The sequence below is a fragment of the Coccidioides immitis genome, assembly GCF_000149335.2.
Source record: "Coccidioides immitis RS genomic scaffold supercont3.1, whole genome shotgun sequence".
NCBI classification, from domain to species: Eukaryota; Fungi; Ascomycota; class Eurotiomycetes; order Onygenales; family Onygenaceae; genus Coccidioides; species Coccidioides immitis.
Genome location: NW_004504310.1, coordinates 6,900,097 through 6,916,870, shown reverse-complemented (window position 1 = coordinate 6,916,870; position 16,774 = coordinate 6,900,097). Strand labels below are relative to the sequence as shown.

The window sequence follows — 16,774 nt, the reverse complement described above, 5'->3', positions numbered from 1 at the left end:
CCTGCAGATTGGGCGACCAAAGTCTCTGCTCTGTACGGAGTACAAAGCAACAGATCATGAAACCGGCTAGGAGACGCCACTCGCTCTTCAGCAACGGGAACAAAGTAAGTTGAGGAGGTCATGCCACCATTTATAGGATGATCGCAGGGGACCCTACGCCGCACGGAAGAGAGCAGGATGCTCCCGGATGTTGGGTGGAGGTATTTTTTGTCCCATTAGCACTCATCGCCGAAAGGTGTTTGACGTGTTTGCCTGGTTTGCATCCGTTTATCGTGTCTGCGCCAATCTAACCTTTCTAGGATTAGCGTGTAGATTTCGGTTAGCTTCGCTCAACCTACGAGAGTCGACGCGACACGACGCGACGCCAAACCCCACAAAACGCCGTTAAACTCCAAGCTCAACAACAAAGCTCCAACCTCGGTTCACCAGCTTGTCTTGCTTGTCCTAGTTATCTATCATTTCTGTTGCTGGACGCCCCACTTGTGCTTATTTCTGCCTCTTCGCGTTCCGATGGGTACCCGAAGCCTGATCTGCGTCTGGTACAAGGGCCGCTTCGTCATCGCCCAGTATACCCAGTTCGATGGCTATCCCGAAGGTCAGGGAGCTGATATCCTACGGTTCATATCTGTCAAGGGGAACATCGAGCGGCTCAAAGCTGGACTCGAACATGTCAAAGCCATCAGCGACCAAGAGCTCAATGAAATCCATCGAAAAGTTGATGAGGGCCTCAGAGCCAGAAAAAATGCCGGAGTTACCACCTCCTCCATGAACATGATGATGATGACGGGGGGTTCAGGAATCGACAGCCTCTACCCTTCTCTTTCCCGCCTTGCTGGTGCTGGTATCTTGGAAATTGCTGCCCAAGCCACTGCCGACAAGCCCGTCCCGGTTTCTCTGGATTTGGAATTCGCCAATGACTCCCTGTTCTGCGAGTGGGCTTATTGCATTGATCTTGATACAGCCGTTTTTGAGGTGTTTGGAGGCGGCTCTTTAAAGGCAAATTCCGGCAGCAAGCGATTCGAGGATGTCGGGGGAGCAAATGATCCGGTTCCTACTCTGATTAGGAGTTTCTCGCTTGACAATTTGCCCGAGAACCCGGACGCGTTTATCGAGCTTTTAGGAGATGTGTATGACTCTGGGGATGAACCGCAGGAAGAGGAAGAGGAAAGGGACCTAGCGAAAACTGTTGATGAAGATGCCGCCCAAGACGATACAGTCATCAATCCGGCCGGATAACTGCGCAAAACATATGACCCCCACCGTCTTCTCCTGTTTGCACCATGTATTCACCACCTACTCGTAGGGCAATGCCATGGTCTGAAGGCCCGTGTATCCATGATCATTTCAAACTGCTTTGCTACTCACAGCGCTTGCTGTTAAAACTAGTGCGAAGAGGCGGGGTAATGTGGGTGCTATTCCTCTTCTTTGCGTTGGTAAACCATTCCATACCCTCTGGCATGTCGCCTACTATATGTACCCGGATGTTCTAGGGGTCGCTAATTCGTTTGTGAAATGATTGCTTTCGCCGTTGCTCGGCCATCCTACATAAATAGGCGTAGATTCTACATAGGTACCCTACATCCTAAGCCTGGGTGTTACTACCAGCCTCAAGAAATACACTCCCTTGCGGGTATTCACGCCTCAAATTGATTTTGACGATGCGGCCGAGATAAGTCTCACCCCAGTTACTTCGTATAGAGCGATTAGTCAAACTCCCTTTGGTACTCTGACTGTGTAGACACAAGATCGGTTGTGTGGTCTTCTCTATGTTTATCTCTATGTGAACTCCCGTCAATCATCATAAAAAGTCCTATTATCCCTAATGCTGTCAGGCCGCTACCACTGGCTCGTGAGCTGTTGCCATTTCCCCCAATCACTCACGAAGGCACTAGGTTGCATGCACATCAGGGGCAGTAGGCAATCCATCCCTATGATGTCTACCCATACATCCGCAGGTCCACCGAACAAGTCCGGTGTTCCTCACGAAATCCGTACATCAGCGGAGCCCCGCCAAAACGCGTTATACCCGGTGCGGCTGTCACATATCGAGCTCGTTAATCCAACCATTCGACTTCTCAGATTCACCGTTCCACCGGAAAATATCGATAATTCAAACAATGTGAGAGCACCCGACATGTCCAAGCCTACAAATAGAATTCTCAACTTTTGACGTGGTGCTTGCACCTCTGTCAAGACCTGTACACGCAACTAATTCGAATACTTTAGCATGGCTCTATCCCTTCAATCCCATCGAAATTGTTTACTTTCCTTCCCGGCCAGTGGCTAGACGTGCATATCCCTACGCTTCGTGATGCTGGAGGCTTCACGATAACATCTACTCCGCGGGAGGCAAGCCCCGAATCCTCGAGCGAGCCGTATATCGAGCTCGCTGTGCAAGCCTCCCCGTCCAACCCCGCAGCGGCATGGCTGTGGCGGCCTGAAAACGAGGTTCTTGGCGCTGAGGTGCAAGTAAGAGTGGGCGGGTCATTCATCTGGCCGCCTCCCACGGCGGAGAGCGGGATTCCGCTCGCGGAGATTCGCAAAATTATCTTTGTGGCAGGCGGAGTGGGTATCAAGTATGTGTCTCTTATTTTTCCCTATGTAAATCTTCCTTGCACATGCAAGAGTCATGCTATCGCTACGCCCTATTCCTTCTAAGGCGCAAGATCTTTCTGCGCCACATTTGGTTTTGACCATTGGCATGCTCAAAGGTGATAGATCTAACAAATCACTCAAGCCCTCTCATGTCCATGATCTCGCACATCCATAATACCCGCTCGGGCCTACACCCGTCCACAGAGGTTCACCTTCTCTATGCTACCAGAATCCCTTCAGCATCAACGCTTTCGTCAAACTCAGGCACATCAAAGGCTCAGAATCTGCTCAACCAGATCCTCTTCCTTCCACGTCTCAGAGAGATAGTTCATGTAGAGCAAAAGCAACAACAGGAGCAGAAAACAGGCGTTTGTTTCCAACCCCTTGATGTGAGATTGTATCTCACAAACCTTTCTTCCCACAGAGGCACCAGTGCCGGCGAATTAGAGGCCGAGTTGCGTGGTGACATATCAGTTTATAATCGCCGCATCATAGCGGCTGATTTGCAGGATCTTATTGGTAGCAATAGAGTTGAGCGTGCGAAAACTATATGCAACGTATGCGGGCCGCCACGAATGACGGATGAGTTCGTCGAGGTTCTAAAAGAGATCGTAGGAGACAGAAGAGTGTTCTATGAGAAGTGGTGGTGATAGAACGGTAATAGGGGTTTTATGGGATGTACTGGTCTGAAAATACAAGAAGGGAACGTATCGCGTAGATGGGATGTTAAGACTTCAATATCTTAGGGAGGCTTTTCAAAATTAGAAATGGTACTAAATGGAAATCATGTTCATTAAATGAACAACATCGTGTATAGTACACTATCAATGAATCAAAGAAGGGTTATGTTGGTGATAGAGCACCGGCTCATATATAAAAAGAAAGCGAATCAAACTCCGTATATATACTCCGTACACTGGCAAAACTAACCAATAATGAATTAGGAGCCATACAACCAACGAGGGTATAAGACAGTGGACATTATCCGAGACGGCTACTTACACCAATAAACCAACGCCTCGCCTCTAGCCGTACATACATTACACAGTAGAAGTTGTATTCAAATAGCTTGAGGAGGGACCACTTTCCCACCATCGACAAGCATCATCTCATCCACTCTTTCCTCAGTATTTCCAGATTCGAGGCGTTTATAAGATACAATTCGAGCTCTATTCATGTCAATGTCAAAAAGTCGAACTCGACGGATATATCCACCGTATCCGCCATATCCACCGAAACCAGAACCGCCGGCGTAGCACATCCACAACGCTGGCAGGTCCTTTGCATTCTTTTCAAGCATGCAATAGTCGTTTGCATGGTCACTGGAACAAGGAAGTCAGTAATCCAGGGCAGAAAAAGAATCAGTATGGGATAATTGAAATCAACTCACTGTCCACATGATACAAGAACAACATTCTCCTCTATCAAAGCGTCTTTGAACCCAGAATTAAACCTCGGCGCCGTCGGAGCCTCAAGCCAATTTCCATGATAAGAGCCTTTGACGTTTCTGTACTCAGGAAGCGGAATATGAATAAATGCCAAATTCATATGAATGTGGGTGTATGCCTGGTGGTCCTTTTTGAGACTTTGCGCAGTATTCTTGAACCAGCTTATCTGACTTGGCTTTAACCAATCGTAACCGGGATACTGCCGTTCATCAGGGGAATATTTATGGGTGTCAAGCATGTAAAGACTCAGCGCAGAATGGGATGAACTGTGGCCGAGAATCTCAACGACATAGTTGCCAACGCCGTCCACATCGACAGGACCGGGCTTGGAGAGAGAATAAGGAAGATTCTGCATGAGGGTCATAAGAGCGGTTCTATCAAGGTTCCCCTCATCATCATGATTCCCAAAGATGGCTGCATAGGGAATCTTGCGTTTTATGAAGAGGTCGGCAAACTTGTAGGTTGCAGTCTGAGCGTCGGGAGCAGTGTCACCATTGATCTGATCGCCACTCAACACCACCAAGTCTGGCTTCTCCTCATCAAGCAGCTTACCCACAAATTCAAGGGTTCGGGGATCAGCTTCGCATTTCTCTCCATCACGAAGCTCGGGAACAGGGTCCCGACAAACGCCAAACCCTGTGGCCAGGTGTAAATCCGACACTTGCATGATTTTAAATTTACCATCTTTCCGTATCCTCGGGACGGGCATATCGATGTTTGCACTTGCCCCTCTTCTGACAGTTAAACGCGGCTCGGTATGCGTATCCAAGAGCAGGGGGGTATCCTTTATTTCCCAGTTCGGGCGTGGGTCCACGGCGTCAGCGCCAAAGAGCACATCGACCGCCGTAATCAGCTTCGAATCGCTGGTGTGGTGCGACGATTTCAGAAGCCAGATTCCCCCCGGCCTGGGTTCCCATTTCTTATCAACTCCAGCTCCGGGATCAAGTCGACCCATTTTCAAATCCACAACGATCTTATCACCCGGCAGCAGCTCCTCCTCCTTCTTCCTCTGGACATGTAGATACGCTTTGGACGTCCATCCGGTATTCAAGTAAAGATCCTTTTCCACGCGATACCAAATATTCGGGTCCAATCTGCAGGTTGAAAATAGATTAAGCGTGGAGCAGGTAGCTATCGTGATATCCGTGATAACGAGGCCTTGGTGATGGATAGGTAAATACTGTTGTAAGCGGGAAGGTATAACGGAGACATGGCTATCGAGGATGAGAATGAAAAGTAAGACTACCACGACAAGCGCTCCGAGATTTGAAATCGTTCGTAACTGGACCCGATAGGTGTTAATTTTTTTTTTTTTTTTTTTTTTTTTTTTTAGAAGATAAAAGGCGACGAATAACACATACGATTCTGCGGTTCATCCTGGCCACACAATTCCGTCTTGGGAGTACAACCAAAGCAGCAACCCCAAGGCTATCTCTTGCTTGTGTTACGGAAGAATGGGAGACTCAACGCCGCAGCTCTGCACATTGTGCAAGCAGTCTTCATGAGGTGGGGAAATGGATGGAAGCATAAAAAGTACAGTCAAAAAGGGAAACTTAACAACAAAAAGCCCGCTCTGAATAATTATAGCGAACCCGTGACAGCCTCACGGTAAACGCTACTTGCAAACACCCCGTCGTCGGGTACAGTTGGCAGTTGTTCATCTGAGCTGCGGATTAAAGTTGAGCGAGCTGGCCAGACTCAGCGGAAATACTATCCGCCGATACGCTGGACGAAAGAACCTTCTTTGAAGCACGGTGAGCTTTCTCACCCCCAAGGAGAGCTTCTTTGAACAAAGCATTGGTTGGCTGCGGAGCTCAGTCGCTATTGTTGGACTCTCTGTACCCTCCTATATTCCCGTCGCTCCGGTCTATTGTTTAATTCCAGGAATTCGCGATCGTATATCCACGTCATTGAATGTCTAAATTCCTCTCTAATCTGCGCCGTTTTCTAACACGGTCAAAAATACCAAGCTCATATGGAGGGTCGATAGATACGAATTTCTCGAAGTTCCAAGAAGGCGATGTAGTGATAATCAATGGGAGGAATCCATTATTGACTAAGCCCCTTGGGCGGAACAAGCAGACGGGGGTCAGTCGCGGAGTTATCCAGCACAATGATATCATTGGTAGAAGACCTCGAGATCTTGTGAAGGCACAAAAAGGTATCTAGGATTGTCCCAAGTGCATGGCGTATCGCTTGGCTCACCGTTTGTTTTTTGATTCACCCAGGACCTTCTTATCGAATTACCTTCCCTACGCTCGATGAATATGCCACCCTGAGCCCACGACTAGTGACTCCAGTATGTGACACTGTTGCGTTTCCAGAAGTTTTGGAATGAGAAAAGCGGAGCGCATTAAACTAATTTGCGATCAGTAGGTTTATCCTGCAGATGCCAATCTTATCGTGTCTCTTTTAGACATTCATACATCCGTGCCTTCGGACCAACGCGAACCAGACCAACCGGTAGAAATTTTGGAAGCGGGAACTGGTCATGGATCGCTGACGCTCCATCTTTCCCGTGCAATAAATGGTGCCAATACCTGTCCGCCCCCAATTCCCGCCCATTCTCAGCTGAAAACTATCCCGGAAAACTCCAGTGGGGAAGAAACAAAAAGTTCAAAAAGGGAAGGACAACAAATATCAGACGAAAGCTCCTTGAACCAAGAAGCATGGGACTCTTGGCGCTCTGGACGCCGAGCTATCATACACACGGTAGAAATCTCTGCGAAGCATTCGGCCCATGCTGAAAAGATTATTCGTGCCTTTAGACGCGGAATGTATGCCGGGAACATCGATTTCTACGTTGCCAGTGTAGAAAACTGGATCGAAGAACAGACTCGACGTCGCAGCAGATCGCTATTTTCAGGAACGTTGGAACCATTCCTTTCATATGCCATCCTTGATATGCCGTCGGCACACCTACGCATACCCCATGTTTCACCAATCCTCAAAGTGGACGGTGTTTTGGCCGTGTTCATGCCGAATGTGACACAAATAGGCGACTGTGTGAAGATAATCAATGATAAACGACTACCGTTGGTTTTGGAAAAGGCCGTGGAGCTCGGTACTGGTATCAGCAGCGGAAGGCTATGGGATATTAGGATGGCAGTACGACGGTCCCGTCCAGTCAAGACCAAAGAAGCGGAACAACCAACAGGAGGCGAAAACGGAGAGGAGTCGTCTGGAGAAGTATCTGAAAGTAAACCCCAAGATGTTTATACTAGCGCGCTGGCTGGAGAACCACAGGCGGGTGACCCAGTCCTAGTTTGCAGGCCGAAAGTTGGAGAACGTATTGTTGGAGGAGGTTTTGTAGGATTATGGAGAAGAATCAACGAGCAGTAGAAGGAAAAATTAGATACCAGCTAGCCCAATCCCGCTATCTCGTCGGCTGAAGGTGCGCGGGGAGGCTGCTCTCACAATTTTGCCCTCGAACCAGGGCGTTCTTCATCTGACCTTGAATCTGCTTGGGTAACATTATCGCTACGCGCCAGGACCCACTCGGCTACATCTTTGACGAGCGCTTCCTTTATTCCCTCGGGTTCAGCATGTAGTTTGTGGTAAGCACCTTCATATGCCTTGAAAGTCTTATCGGGGACAGCGACAGCCTCCGCGAAATGTTTAGTAGCTTCAAACTCGTTTATTTGGTCGGCAGTTCCGTGACCAACCCAAAGTGGTGGAGACTTTGAATGCGCTTTTTGCAGTATATCTTTCGGCAGATGTTGGAGCTGATCCAACCAGGCGGCTCGGTCCAGCATTCCTGCAATCCCTTCCAGGGTGCCCGTATCGTGGCAGAGAGGATCTTGCTTCCATTCTTCGCAAACTCGTGGATCACGGCACATTAGAGATGGATCGAGGGGCTTGTAAAGCTGGTGGCTGGGCCTCAATTTTGCAACTAGTCTTCCCAATGCCACCGTAAGTTTGTAAGGGCGGCTGCTTGGGTGTAAGCCCACGAGCGGGGAATATGCTAAGACTCCCCGGATCCACGGAGGAAAGGAAGTAGAATTCAGCATGTAGTAAAGGACCTCTCCACCACCCATACTATGTCCCATCAGGAAAATATGCGGCGCCTTCAAATCCACTGGAGCTTCGGCATTCCCTTGTCCTTGCAACGAGTGATACACGCTTGATAAAACAGAGTGGATATCCGCGATGACGAGTGTAGTATCGCCCGTGAGACCCCGAGATGCTGCATCTGGTACAGAGCGCCCCCAACCCCTGCAACCTAATGTTAGGAGAGGTTCATTTCATTCACAATCTCTCTGAGACATTTGAATACATTCGAATGCCATAGAGGCGTACTCACCGCTGGTCAAATGCTCGCACTTCAATCCCATGTTTGGCTAAGCCAGGAAAAAAGTCATAGTACGCATTGCCTATAGAGCCATGTCTAAGCATCATAAACCTAACCGGCCCAAGTTCAATGGAGCATACAGTGGTCACTGAAGCCGTGCAGAAAGACAATGACCGCCTTGGGAGGAGCATCAGGCTGGACAATTGCCCCACTAGTCAGCCTTGGTCCTTGCAGCATAGGAGATTAAAGCAGGTAGTGAATCATGGGTCAAAGGGATCTCAAATTCCATGTGAATGTAATCATTCCAAATGCCTAGCTATGGGGTTGAGTCACTCACCTTCCATGTTTTGGTGTACACTTTCAACCCGTCCGGGAGAGTGTGCCAGCCTTCTTCAGTTTTGGTTGCCATTGTCATAGTTGACTTAACCCGTTAAAAGGATATTGAGATAGAGGGGCTCGCTGGGAATAAGTAAAAAGGACTGGATGATAGTTGGTGTGGATGTGGGTTGAAGGTCATCGGGAAGTCGGGCCTTGGAAGCCATTCACATGCTCGTAGAGTATAACTTAACCAATGTGAGACGCCCGCCAGGCTCTTGAATGTATGTCTTGTATTTCTAATATTTTGCAAGTGCACCCAAATTTTTATAGCAATTGTCCCTCGAGCCTAGAGAATGCATCTATGAGCCTTCGCGCAAAAGCTGCTAGCCATTATAAGGAGCAGTTATAGTACAGTACATTACTCCCATGCCCAGGATGAGCCAATGATTAAACCATTTGCAATGACCGATACCTTTGTTCTATATACAAAATCGCATCGGTATGCAGATGGTTTGTGAACGAACAACTCCGTCGTGTATGCAAAAATCTCCGAATGTCAACGCCTGACTCCGACTCTTGTGCGCTTTGACTACGCGGTGACCAGCCCACATCAATTTTCCAGACCTTCTTTATCTGTAGTTCGCTTTCGCTTTGGCTTCATCTTTTCTCTTCGTAATCTTTCTTGCCTTTCCCTCTCTTGTATCTCCAATCCAGTCTTGGTAATCTCATGCTCTATATCCAAGTTCTGCCGACGGATGAGCAGACTTACACACAATCCGATCGCTGCCATCGAAGTGTAAAATATCCACATCACTCTCAGGCTCTGATTATATGCATTCAATACTGGTATTTTCTCCTTGTTTGGAAGAGTTTTCACAAAATCCGTCGAAGCGCTACCAGAACGACCCTGTAGCATGTCCGCAGTCTCAGGAGATAAAATGGAGCCCAAGCTTCTGATATTAGCTCTCGTTTGATTCTGGAAAATCACTCCTCCCAATACGACGGAAACGCTATTTGCCATATTTCGAACAAAGCCGGCAGTCGCAGTTGCGGTGGCGCTGTCGGTAGGTCTCAGATGACTTTGCAGTGCGATCAGTGGTGCTTGGAAGTTTGGGCCAACGCCAATCCCAGCAACAAGCTGATACGTAATAATACGAGCCCAGGACGTGTGCGCTGGTAGATCGATGTAGAGACCAACACCGAGTACTAGTGTTGCCATACCAGCCCATATGGGTGGAAGAAAGAGGCCAGTTTTCCTGATTAGGTATCCGCTGATGGCAGCGACCAAGGCGACAGAAATGACAAAGGGAAAGAGATAGATGCCGGACTGTAGAGGAGTCGCTCCAAGAACGACCTGAAAATAGAGGGGAAGGAAATAAGACCCTCCAGTATAGACAAATCCTTGGGCGAAAATCATCCCGTATGCTGCAACCGTAGAGCGAGAAGAAAATAGCCATAAAGGTATGATCGGATAATATGCGAGCTTCCATTGGATGAGCAAGAAGAGGCCAAGGGTGCCAATGCCGAAAGCTATCAAGCATACGACGGGAACGGAGGCCCATGGGAGCCAAACTCCTCCATATTCAAGTCCAAGGAGAAACATGACGGTGCCTCCGACAATGGTCAATGAGCCTAACCAGTCTATAGCTCTAAGCCCAGCAAACAACGGTGTCTTTGGAGTGTGGACCTCAAAAAAGAAAAATATAATAACAAAGGCGATGCCGTCGACAGGAACTATTTTCAGTTAGTGGTGGCCGGTGTTATTATCGATTCGAGTTTACCGTACGATTAATATAGAAACACCACCGCCAAGTGACAAATTGTGTCATAATTCCACCAACCACCGGTCCAACGGCTCCTGCAACGGCCCATACCATCCCAATTATACCAAAATATACGCCGCGGGACCTATTCGACATGTCAGGACATGAATATCGGAGATAGTACCAGGAAGTCGTACCGCATGCTGAATAAATCGCCGATACTGATGTTAACCAACGCAAGAAGGCCGCCACCTCCAACGCCCTGGACGCATCGCCCCCCTATCAGCATTCTGATGTTAATGCTGATGGCGCAGAGAAGTGAACCAATTAGGAAAACCACGTTCGCCGCCAATAGAACTGGCTTTCTTCCGAAAATATCGCTGACCTTTCCCCAGATCGGCGTTGCCGCTAAATAGGCTGTCAGCAAAGTACAATTGGTTGATGTGCTCGGCTCCGTTTCAACGTACAGGCAGCAGCAAGCAAGTATGCCGAGCCAACCCACGTATAATTTGCCTCAGACGTGCGAAATGCCCTAGATATTGTGGGTAGGATAGTGGTAATAATCGTCTGACAGATCCTTTTATCAATGGCTCGTCCACCAGCTGTAATTCATAGAGTCTTCGAGTCAATCTCACCATATCAAGGGCAGCTAGGAAAGTGGCAAGCTGAATGCTTGTTAGCCTCTATGTATTAGACGATGGCTGCAATGGAAAGATACTCACGCAAAGAGCTGTCATTATAACAGCAATCTTGCCCTTAGCCATCTTATTCTCCTCAGATGTATTTTGGCAATCATCCGGGAATAGCTCCGCCGGGCCTTTGAAAGTGGTGATTACCGACAAAGACGCATCGCTGGCCGTGTCAGTGGTCGCTCGTGATTCTTTCTTCCTCTCCACAACGTCATTGACGTGACAAATTCCAATGTCTCCTTCTTCAGACGTTTCAGCTTTCTGTTCACAATGCGCATCTGACTTGCGCCACACGAAAACTGCCATAGCCAATTCCAGGGGAAGAAACTATTCAGCATGGCAGATGCTCAAAACGGACTTTATCTGATTCAGGGATGCGCCGAATCCGCCGAGAAAAAAAGATAAAAAAGATAAATAAAAAAAAGAACAGAATACAAGTTAAAAAAAACAAAAAGGCAGAGTTATATTATACCATATAACTAACAAGGCTAAGAAGAAACAAATCAAATGAAACATAACAAGAGGAAATTACGAGCACGCTATGTTGATCGCGGGCTATCGGTGGGAATGCAAGGTCATAGAATTAGGCAGCCCAGAGGATATTCGCGTCATCCCAGCCATAGTACTCCGTATACCTCATAGCGCACCGTAAGGCTCGAGATGCCGACCCTCATTGGCGAAATGATTGTTGACACGCTTTCAATAGCAGAACGGGACTCGAATCGCAAAGTTCGCTGAAAGGGCTGGTTCGGAAAGCCGTTGGAGGTGTACCAGCGGAATACACGGAGCCAGGAGCCCAACCAAGAGCAAGAATCAATAGCATATTCTGAAGATACGATAATGGGTTAATTGGGCGGTTTCCGACGAGATATCTCGTCCATTGGGACGTGCGCTCTGTCCTTCAAGTCACCTGTGATACCCTTGCTACTCATTCTGGCTTCGAGATATGCACAGTACGAGAAAAATTTTTCGTAGCTGACTTGAAATCCGCCGCGGAACGGGGTAGCTTTACGCGAAGGTGCAGAAAGCCGCTATCAACAACAATAATGCTACCGTGGATCACGAACAGCCAGGGTGCAAAGTTCTGCAGGCGAAAGCAGCGGTCGAATGCCAAGAAATGACCATTCCATTTTAGGTTAGCGTGAGAATTTCTTGGTTATGCTTAAAACTTGTGCTCCACGCGAAATCGCGCCCCACACGTGGATCGACGAGGATGGATGCATCAACACACAGGACACCGGGACGCCAGTCCGGACGAGAATGCCGTTGGTCCGAGCCACAAGCATAGGGAGTGCCTGATAGTGCCCCAAGCAGATATGCCGTTGACTCTTCCGTGCTCTTCTCGTTTTGCTACTCCGTGACTAGCCGTCAGCCTGATATGGCCAGAGCCTCGAAACACGGTGTCTCTCCTCATCATCCTTTGTCAAACCGATAAAAGCCCTTCTGAATTTCTTAACATTTTCCACCGCAACATCGTAATCTCGGAGGTGGAACATGCCATCAGCGGATAACATTCCCTCATCTCGAAGGACTTTGAGCATTTGACCCACGCTGTCCATATTCTCTTCCTCTTTACGATGCAATTCGAGTTCCTGTTCCGAGAGGCTCACGGGGCGCTATATATTAGTGTCGAGACAGATTTTACTCCAGCGCTCCGCAATGGCGATCATTACCTGACGAAGGGATAAGAGGCCTTTGCTCTCCCATGTTCCGATCAACAGCTAGGCTGGTTTGCGTGTCATTAGTATATCTCGCTGTGCAAGCACTGACCAATGAAGGAGCCTGTTTGCATATCTGAGCCTGGTAGTATTTGTGCATAATTTAGCCTTTGTTGCCTTGTTGACTCTTTCGTTCTCTTTATCATCGAGATCTTGAAATTTTCAGGGCGACAAGCGACCACCCATCTTTTTCGAACATAACCATCATATCGAAACACTGTGGGGACATCCGTATGGAAAAACAGCAGAGCAACGGTAACACCTTGCCAATCAGCAATCCGAGTGATTTGATGTGTTTCAGGGTTGACGAAGACATTATCAAAGTAGAGATCTAGATACGAGAGGACGTTACCGCTACTTTCGGTGTCTGTGAGAGCCAGAAACTTGACCGCATCCAGATACTGCGATAGCAGAGAGAGTGCTTCCTCGGGATTTTTAGTTTCGGTGAGTGACCGGTAATAGCTCATTCACGGTGATGCATGAGTCTTTATCCATGCTACTTCATTTGTCCCACTGGTGGTCAAATACTCGTGCACGTTTCTACCTGCTACCATTAGTGATATGCGCTTTCGCTGTGAAGAGAACAAGCGCACAGAACCTCGACCAATATCCATGGCCTGTCGCCTACTTCCCCAAAGATCTGCTGTCACGAGTCGGCCCATTGCAGATTGGTCGAGGAGTCGAGGGTTAGCAGCTGAATCGATTATGACGCCTCCCTCCATCCTAGGAGAAGGCGAAAGGTCTTTCATAAAATATAGGCATCCATGACTAGCAAAATTGATCGAAGCGAGGACATTTTCGATGTCCTCGACCTGCCAAACTATCTAAATCCGTAATTCCCACGGCCACTGCTGCCACACACTCTCAAGGCAGTCAAACCTCTCCCAGTTAGTTGGGAAAAATTGATCAAAAGCTGTCACCCGCGGCTTTCGTAGCCTCATGCATATACTCCGTAATAATACGGACCCTGAAGATCAAAACGTTTAAACCCCATTCGTTGACAAAAAGTAAATAAAGCTAATTTCTCGACGGCACCAAACCCAGCAAACGAAACTACATCAAAGAGTTAGGGAAAACCTCTCATTGCTCCTCAGATCCAGCCCCGGCAACTTAACCATAACACCGCTCAGCAGCCCTTGCAGCGAGAGAGACTACGGTAAATGAAAGAACAGGATAGAAATCAGGGGTAAGGAGTCCACATAACGCAATAAGAGAAGAATACCACGCCATCGAGGAAGTTTCCAAGAACACACCCGAGTGACAAGATGCGTGCAATACAGTGTAACAACATCAAAAAAGAAAACAGAAAGAGCAATAGGAAAAATGCAATAAACTATGAGGTGGGAGAAAATAGCAAACCAAATCCCAAGCAGGACCCCATACGTAAAGATTCCGAAATAAGACGCGGGGTCATCAGCCCGTCGGCAGCTACTAATAAAATCTAGGAAGCTCATCACATCGTCTTCTCCCGTTGTGGTCCGAAGTCTGCCTCGACGGGTTTATTCTTCTTGCTTTTCACTGAGAATTCCGCCATGAGTGCCAGGTGGTCGCTGGGGAAATGATAGTTCGGAAATCCGGGGACTCTCTTCAGATATTCCTTGTCGACTTCGCCAAGTAAGGCAGTTACTTGGAGAGTATTGGAAGAGTACCAGATATAATCGATCACATCTGTAAATCCGGGAGTGTAATTGGTGAAGCTCAGCTCCCCAATTGTCGAGTATGCCGACTTCAACGTGAATGGATGAGACATTCCCATGCGACTCAGGTTTCCGTATAACCGCTGTTCAAGATCCGGGTGCTCCTCAGCCATACGGCCGTGAGCCAGAAGATTATAAACGGCTGATCCTGGGCAAGAGTTGAAGTCACCACAAACAAGGATAGGAATTTGGGAAGCACTGGAATATTCTACCGAAGGAGCAGGTTCCACGGGCGTTGATGTCCCTTGACTTTCTTTTCCGTCTTCAGGCTCAGAGAATCTAAATGCCGTTTTATCGGTGCATGGAGGGATCTTCACGTATTTCTCTGCCAGCTGAGTTACCTCTTCCATCATAATGGCAACTTGAATTAGCTTAACGTCTTTATAAGCCGGATCCCAGTAAATGTGGGCGTTGACAACAATCAGGCGCTCCCCTGTAAGCCTATTCTCCAGGAAGACAATGACGGCGATATTGTCCTTCTGCCATAATCGGTTGTAAATATCGTCCTGTCCTTTTGCATCTGGTCTCCGGACGGCGGTCTGTCCAAAATGGATCATATTCTTTTCAAGAAGAATGTATTTGCTGCCCTTGAAGAATGTTGCACAACCGTCAACCAGCTTAGCCTCCTCTTCTGGCATACCTTGAGCTCGCCCCTTGGGCCAATATACACCCTTATAATCATTGTATGCAAGCTGCTCGCGGAAAAAACCATGATAGCTGCCCTGGTCGATCTCTTGCAAGCATACGATATCGGCATCATGCCCTCTAATCTCGTTCAGCAAGAGATCGCGTCGAAATTCCCATGCCAATGCTCGTGATGGCGCATATCCGTATTGTTGGTTTGTGGCATATCTATCGCACAGGGTGTTGTACGTTAGAGCAGTGAATTTATTGTCATTGCCTCCATTAGCAGAATTCTTGCCAGTCTCATCGAGAATAAGCCAATCACGGTTCGAAGGAGGTAAATGAACTATTCTACAATTAGCTACAATACAGATTTTCGATAGTCTGCGAAGAAAATCTACTTACCGGGCATTTCCTCTTTGAGATATTTGATGAGCGACTTTGTGCCTTCTTGCATAATACGGGACTTCAGGACATCCGCTAGTGGATTGCCTTCAATTCCGAGGGTGTCCAGCTGGTAAAGATAACCCAACTCAAACGGAAGAGTCTGTAGGCTGTTGTCGAAAAGAAGGAGCTTCTTGAGGTTCGTGAGCATACCAATTTCCTCCGGGATTTCCGTCAACTCATTGCTGGAAATGTCCAAATGCGTTAGATTCTTCAATTCCCCAATGCTTGAGGGGAGGGACTTCAATTTGTTATGGTTCAGATAGAGCTTGTCGAGAAAGCTATAGTGAAAAAGGCCATTTGACAGTGCACGAAGGCCTTGTCCACCGAAGTCAAGAGCAACCCAATCTTGCCGGCGATGATCTTTCACTGCTGTGGCCCGATTCCGCTCTTCTGTGCCGTTCTCGTTGGGATCAGCTTGGTTGGATGATAATTGAAGGCCCTTAGTTTGCTGTGCAACTGCTCGCGCATAGTAGTGCGGTGAACTCGCTTGTCTTGACTCGGCCGCGAGCTGCAGCTGCTGCTGCCAATGTTCATTCATCGGCTCTTCAATCTCGTCCTCAACATTGGACGTTGTGCCATTTTGCAGGTGGGCCGGGGTGAAGTGCTGGGCGGCGTTGGACAATGCTCCACCGGAGAAATTGTGCTGGTGAGCTAAGTTCTGAGTTGATTGAGAATGAGGATGATGGGGTTGTTGTGCGTGATGCGGGTGGTGAGTAGGGTGTTGGAACTTCGGCATCGGCATTCCAAACCGTTGATGGGACTGCCCATTCATCATGACGGGCTGACCCTGGTGGCCCTGGGAGTACATCGTGTACGAATTGTGACTAGGAGATTGATTTAGGGGAGGAGAGCGCGAAGGAGAAGGAGTATCGGTATTGTTGAACTTTAGTCTCCCAGTCGGAGAGCTTGTTCCGTTTCGAATGAGGTGTCGTTGGTGAGCGGGGTGATGATTGTGCTGCTGAGTTTGAAAGTAAAACTGCCCGGCCCCAGGCTGCTGGAACCGGTAGGTACCATCTGCCATTTAACGAGGCAGATGAGACCGGGGGTGTATTTCGGGGAGGGTCAAGCGGGAGATCTTGAGAAAGCGTTGGGGGGTCGAGTCGGTGGTTGGCGGTAGAGGAGCTAACAGACGGACTTGGTCTCTTCGTTTCTTCAACATCAGGTCCTGCAGAGGAACCTTTTCC

The 16,774-nt window shown here is 48.2% G+C and overlaps 8 protein-coding genes across 8 annotated transcripts; 3 read left to right on the top strand and 5 right to left on the bottom strand.

Annotated features, from left to right (window-relative positions):
- Positions 1-385: 385 nt before the first annotated feature.
- CIMG_00596 (uncharacterized protein) lies at positions 386-1,543 on the top strand. The gene has a single exon (XM_001246824.2). The coding sequence runs from the start codon at positions 511-513 to the stop codon at positions 1,234-1,236; it is 726 nt and encodes a 241-aa protein (XP_001246825.2). The 5' UTR covers positions 386-510; the 3' UTR covers positions 1,237-1,543.
- A 387-nt stretch (positions 1,544-1,930) lies between these two features.
- Positions 1,931-3,245, top strand: CIMG_00597 (uncharacterized protein; the record flags this gene model as incomplete). The annotated part of the gene is made up of 3 exons (XM_001246825.2): positions 1,931-2,119; positions 2,227-2,576; positions 2,738-3,245. 3 exons carry the CDS (start codon positions 1,931-1,933, stop codon positions 3,243-3,245), a joined length of 1,047 nt encoding a protein of 348 aa, XP_001246826.2.
- Positions 3,246-3,357: 112 nt separating this feature from the next.
- On the bottom strand, positions 3,358-5,662 carry CIMG_00598 (phosphoesterase). The gene is made up of 4 exons (XM_001246826.2): positions 5,405-5,662; positions 3,986-5,325; positions 3,598-3,917; positions 3,358-3,520 (listed from the first exon to the last, which is right to left on the bottom strand). Exons 1-3 carry the CDS (start codon positions 5,417-5,419, stop codon positions 3,656-3,658), a joined length of 1,617 nt encoding a protein of 538 aa, XP_001246827.2. The 5' UTR covers positions 5,420-5,662; the 3' UTR covers positions 3,358-3,520; positions 3,598-3,655.
- A 213-nt stretch (positions 5,663-5,875) lies between these two features.
- CIMG_00599 (tRNA (adenine-N(1)-)-methyltransferase) lies at positions 5,876-8,182 on the top strand. Its single transcript, XM_001246827.2, has 3 exons — positions 5,876-6,204; positions 6,272-6,342; positions 6,420-8,182. The coding sequence occupies exons 1-3, from the start codon at positions 5,958-5,960 to the stop codon at positions 7,383-7,385; spliced, it is 1,284 nt and encodes a 427-aa protein (XP_001246828.2). The 5' UTR covers positions 5,876-5,957; the 3' UTR covers positions 7,386-8,182.
- CIMG_10588 (alpha/beta hydrolase) lies at positions 6,371-8,812 on the bottom strand. The gene is made up of 4 exons (XM_012358825.1): positions 8,672-8,812; positions 8,475-8,529; positions 8,347-8,416; positions 6,371-8,258 (listed from the first exon to the last, which is right to left on the bottom strand). The coding sequence occupies exons 1-4, from the start codon at positions 8,747-8,749 to the stop codon at positions 7,457-7,459; spliced, it is 1,005 nt and encodes a 334-aa protein (XP_012214248.1). The 5' UTR covers positions 8,750-8,812; the 3' UTR covers positions 6,371-7,456.
- Positions 8,813-9,093: 281 nt separating this feature from the next.
- CIMG_00600 (drug:H+ antiporter-2) lies at positions 9,094-11,410 on the bottom strand (the record flags this gene model as incomplete). Its single annotated transcript, XM_001246828.2, has 6 exons — positions 9,094-10,386; positions 10,439-10,560; positions 10,613-10,823; positions 10,883-10,982; positions 11,051-11,080; positions 11,138-11,410. 6 exons carry the CDS (start codon positions 11,408-11,410, stop codon positions 9,263-9,265), a joined length of 1,860 nt encoding a protein of 619 aa, XP_001246829.2. The 3' UTR covers positions 9,094-9,262.
- A 1,055-nt stretch (positions 11,411-12,465) lies between these two features.
- Positions 12,466-13,289, bottom strand: CIMG_00601 (uncharacterized protein; the record flags this gene model as incomplete). Its single annotated transcript, XM_001246829.2, has 3 exons — positions 12,466-12,720; positions 12,778-12,797; positions 12,875-13,289. 3 exons carry the CDS (start codon positions 13,287-13,289, stop codon positions 12,466-12,468), a joined length of 690 nt encoding a protein of 229 aa, XP_001246830.2.
- Positions 13,290-13,796: 507 nt separating this feature from the next.
- Positions 13,797-16,714, bottom strand: CIMG_00602 (glucose-repressible alcohol dehydrogenase transcriptional effector). The gene is made up of 2 exons (XM_001246830.2): positions 15,549-16,714; positions 13,797-15,489 (listed from the first exon to the last, which is right to left on the bottom strand). Exons 1-2 carry the CDS (start codon positions 16,609-16,611, stop codon positions 14,276-14,278), a joined length of 2,277 nt encoding a protein of 758 aa, XP_001246831.2. The 5' UTR covers positions 16,612-16,714; the 3' UTR covers positions 13,797-14,275.
- Between the last annotated feature and the right edge of the window lie 60 nt (positions 16,715-16,774).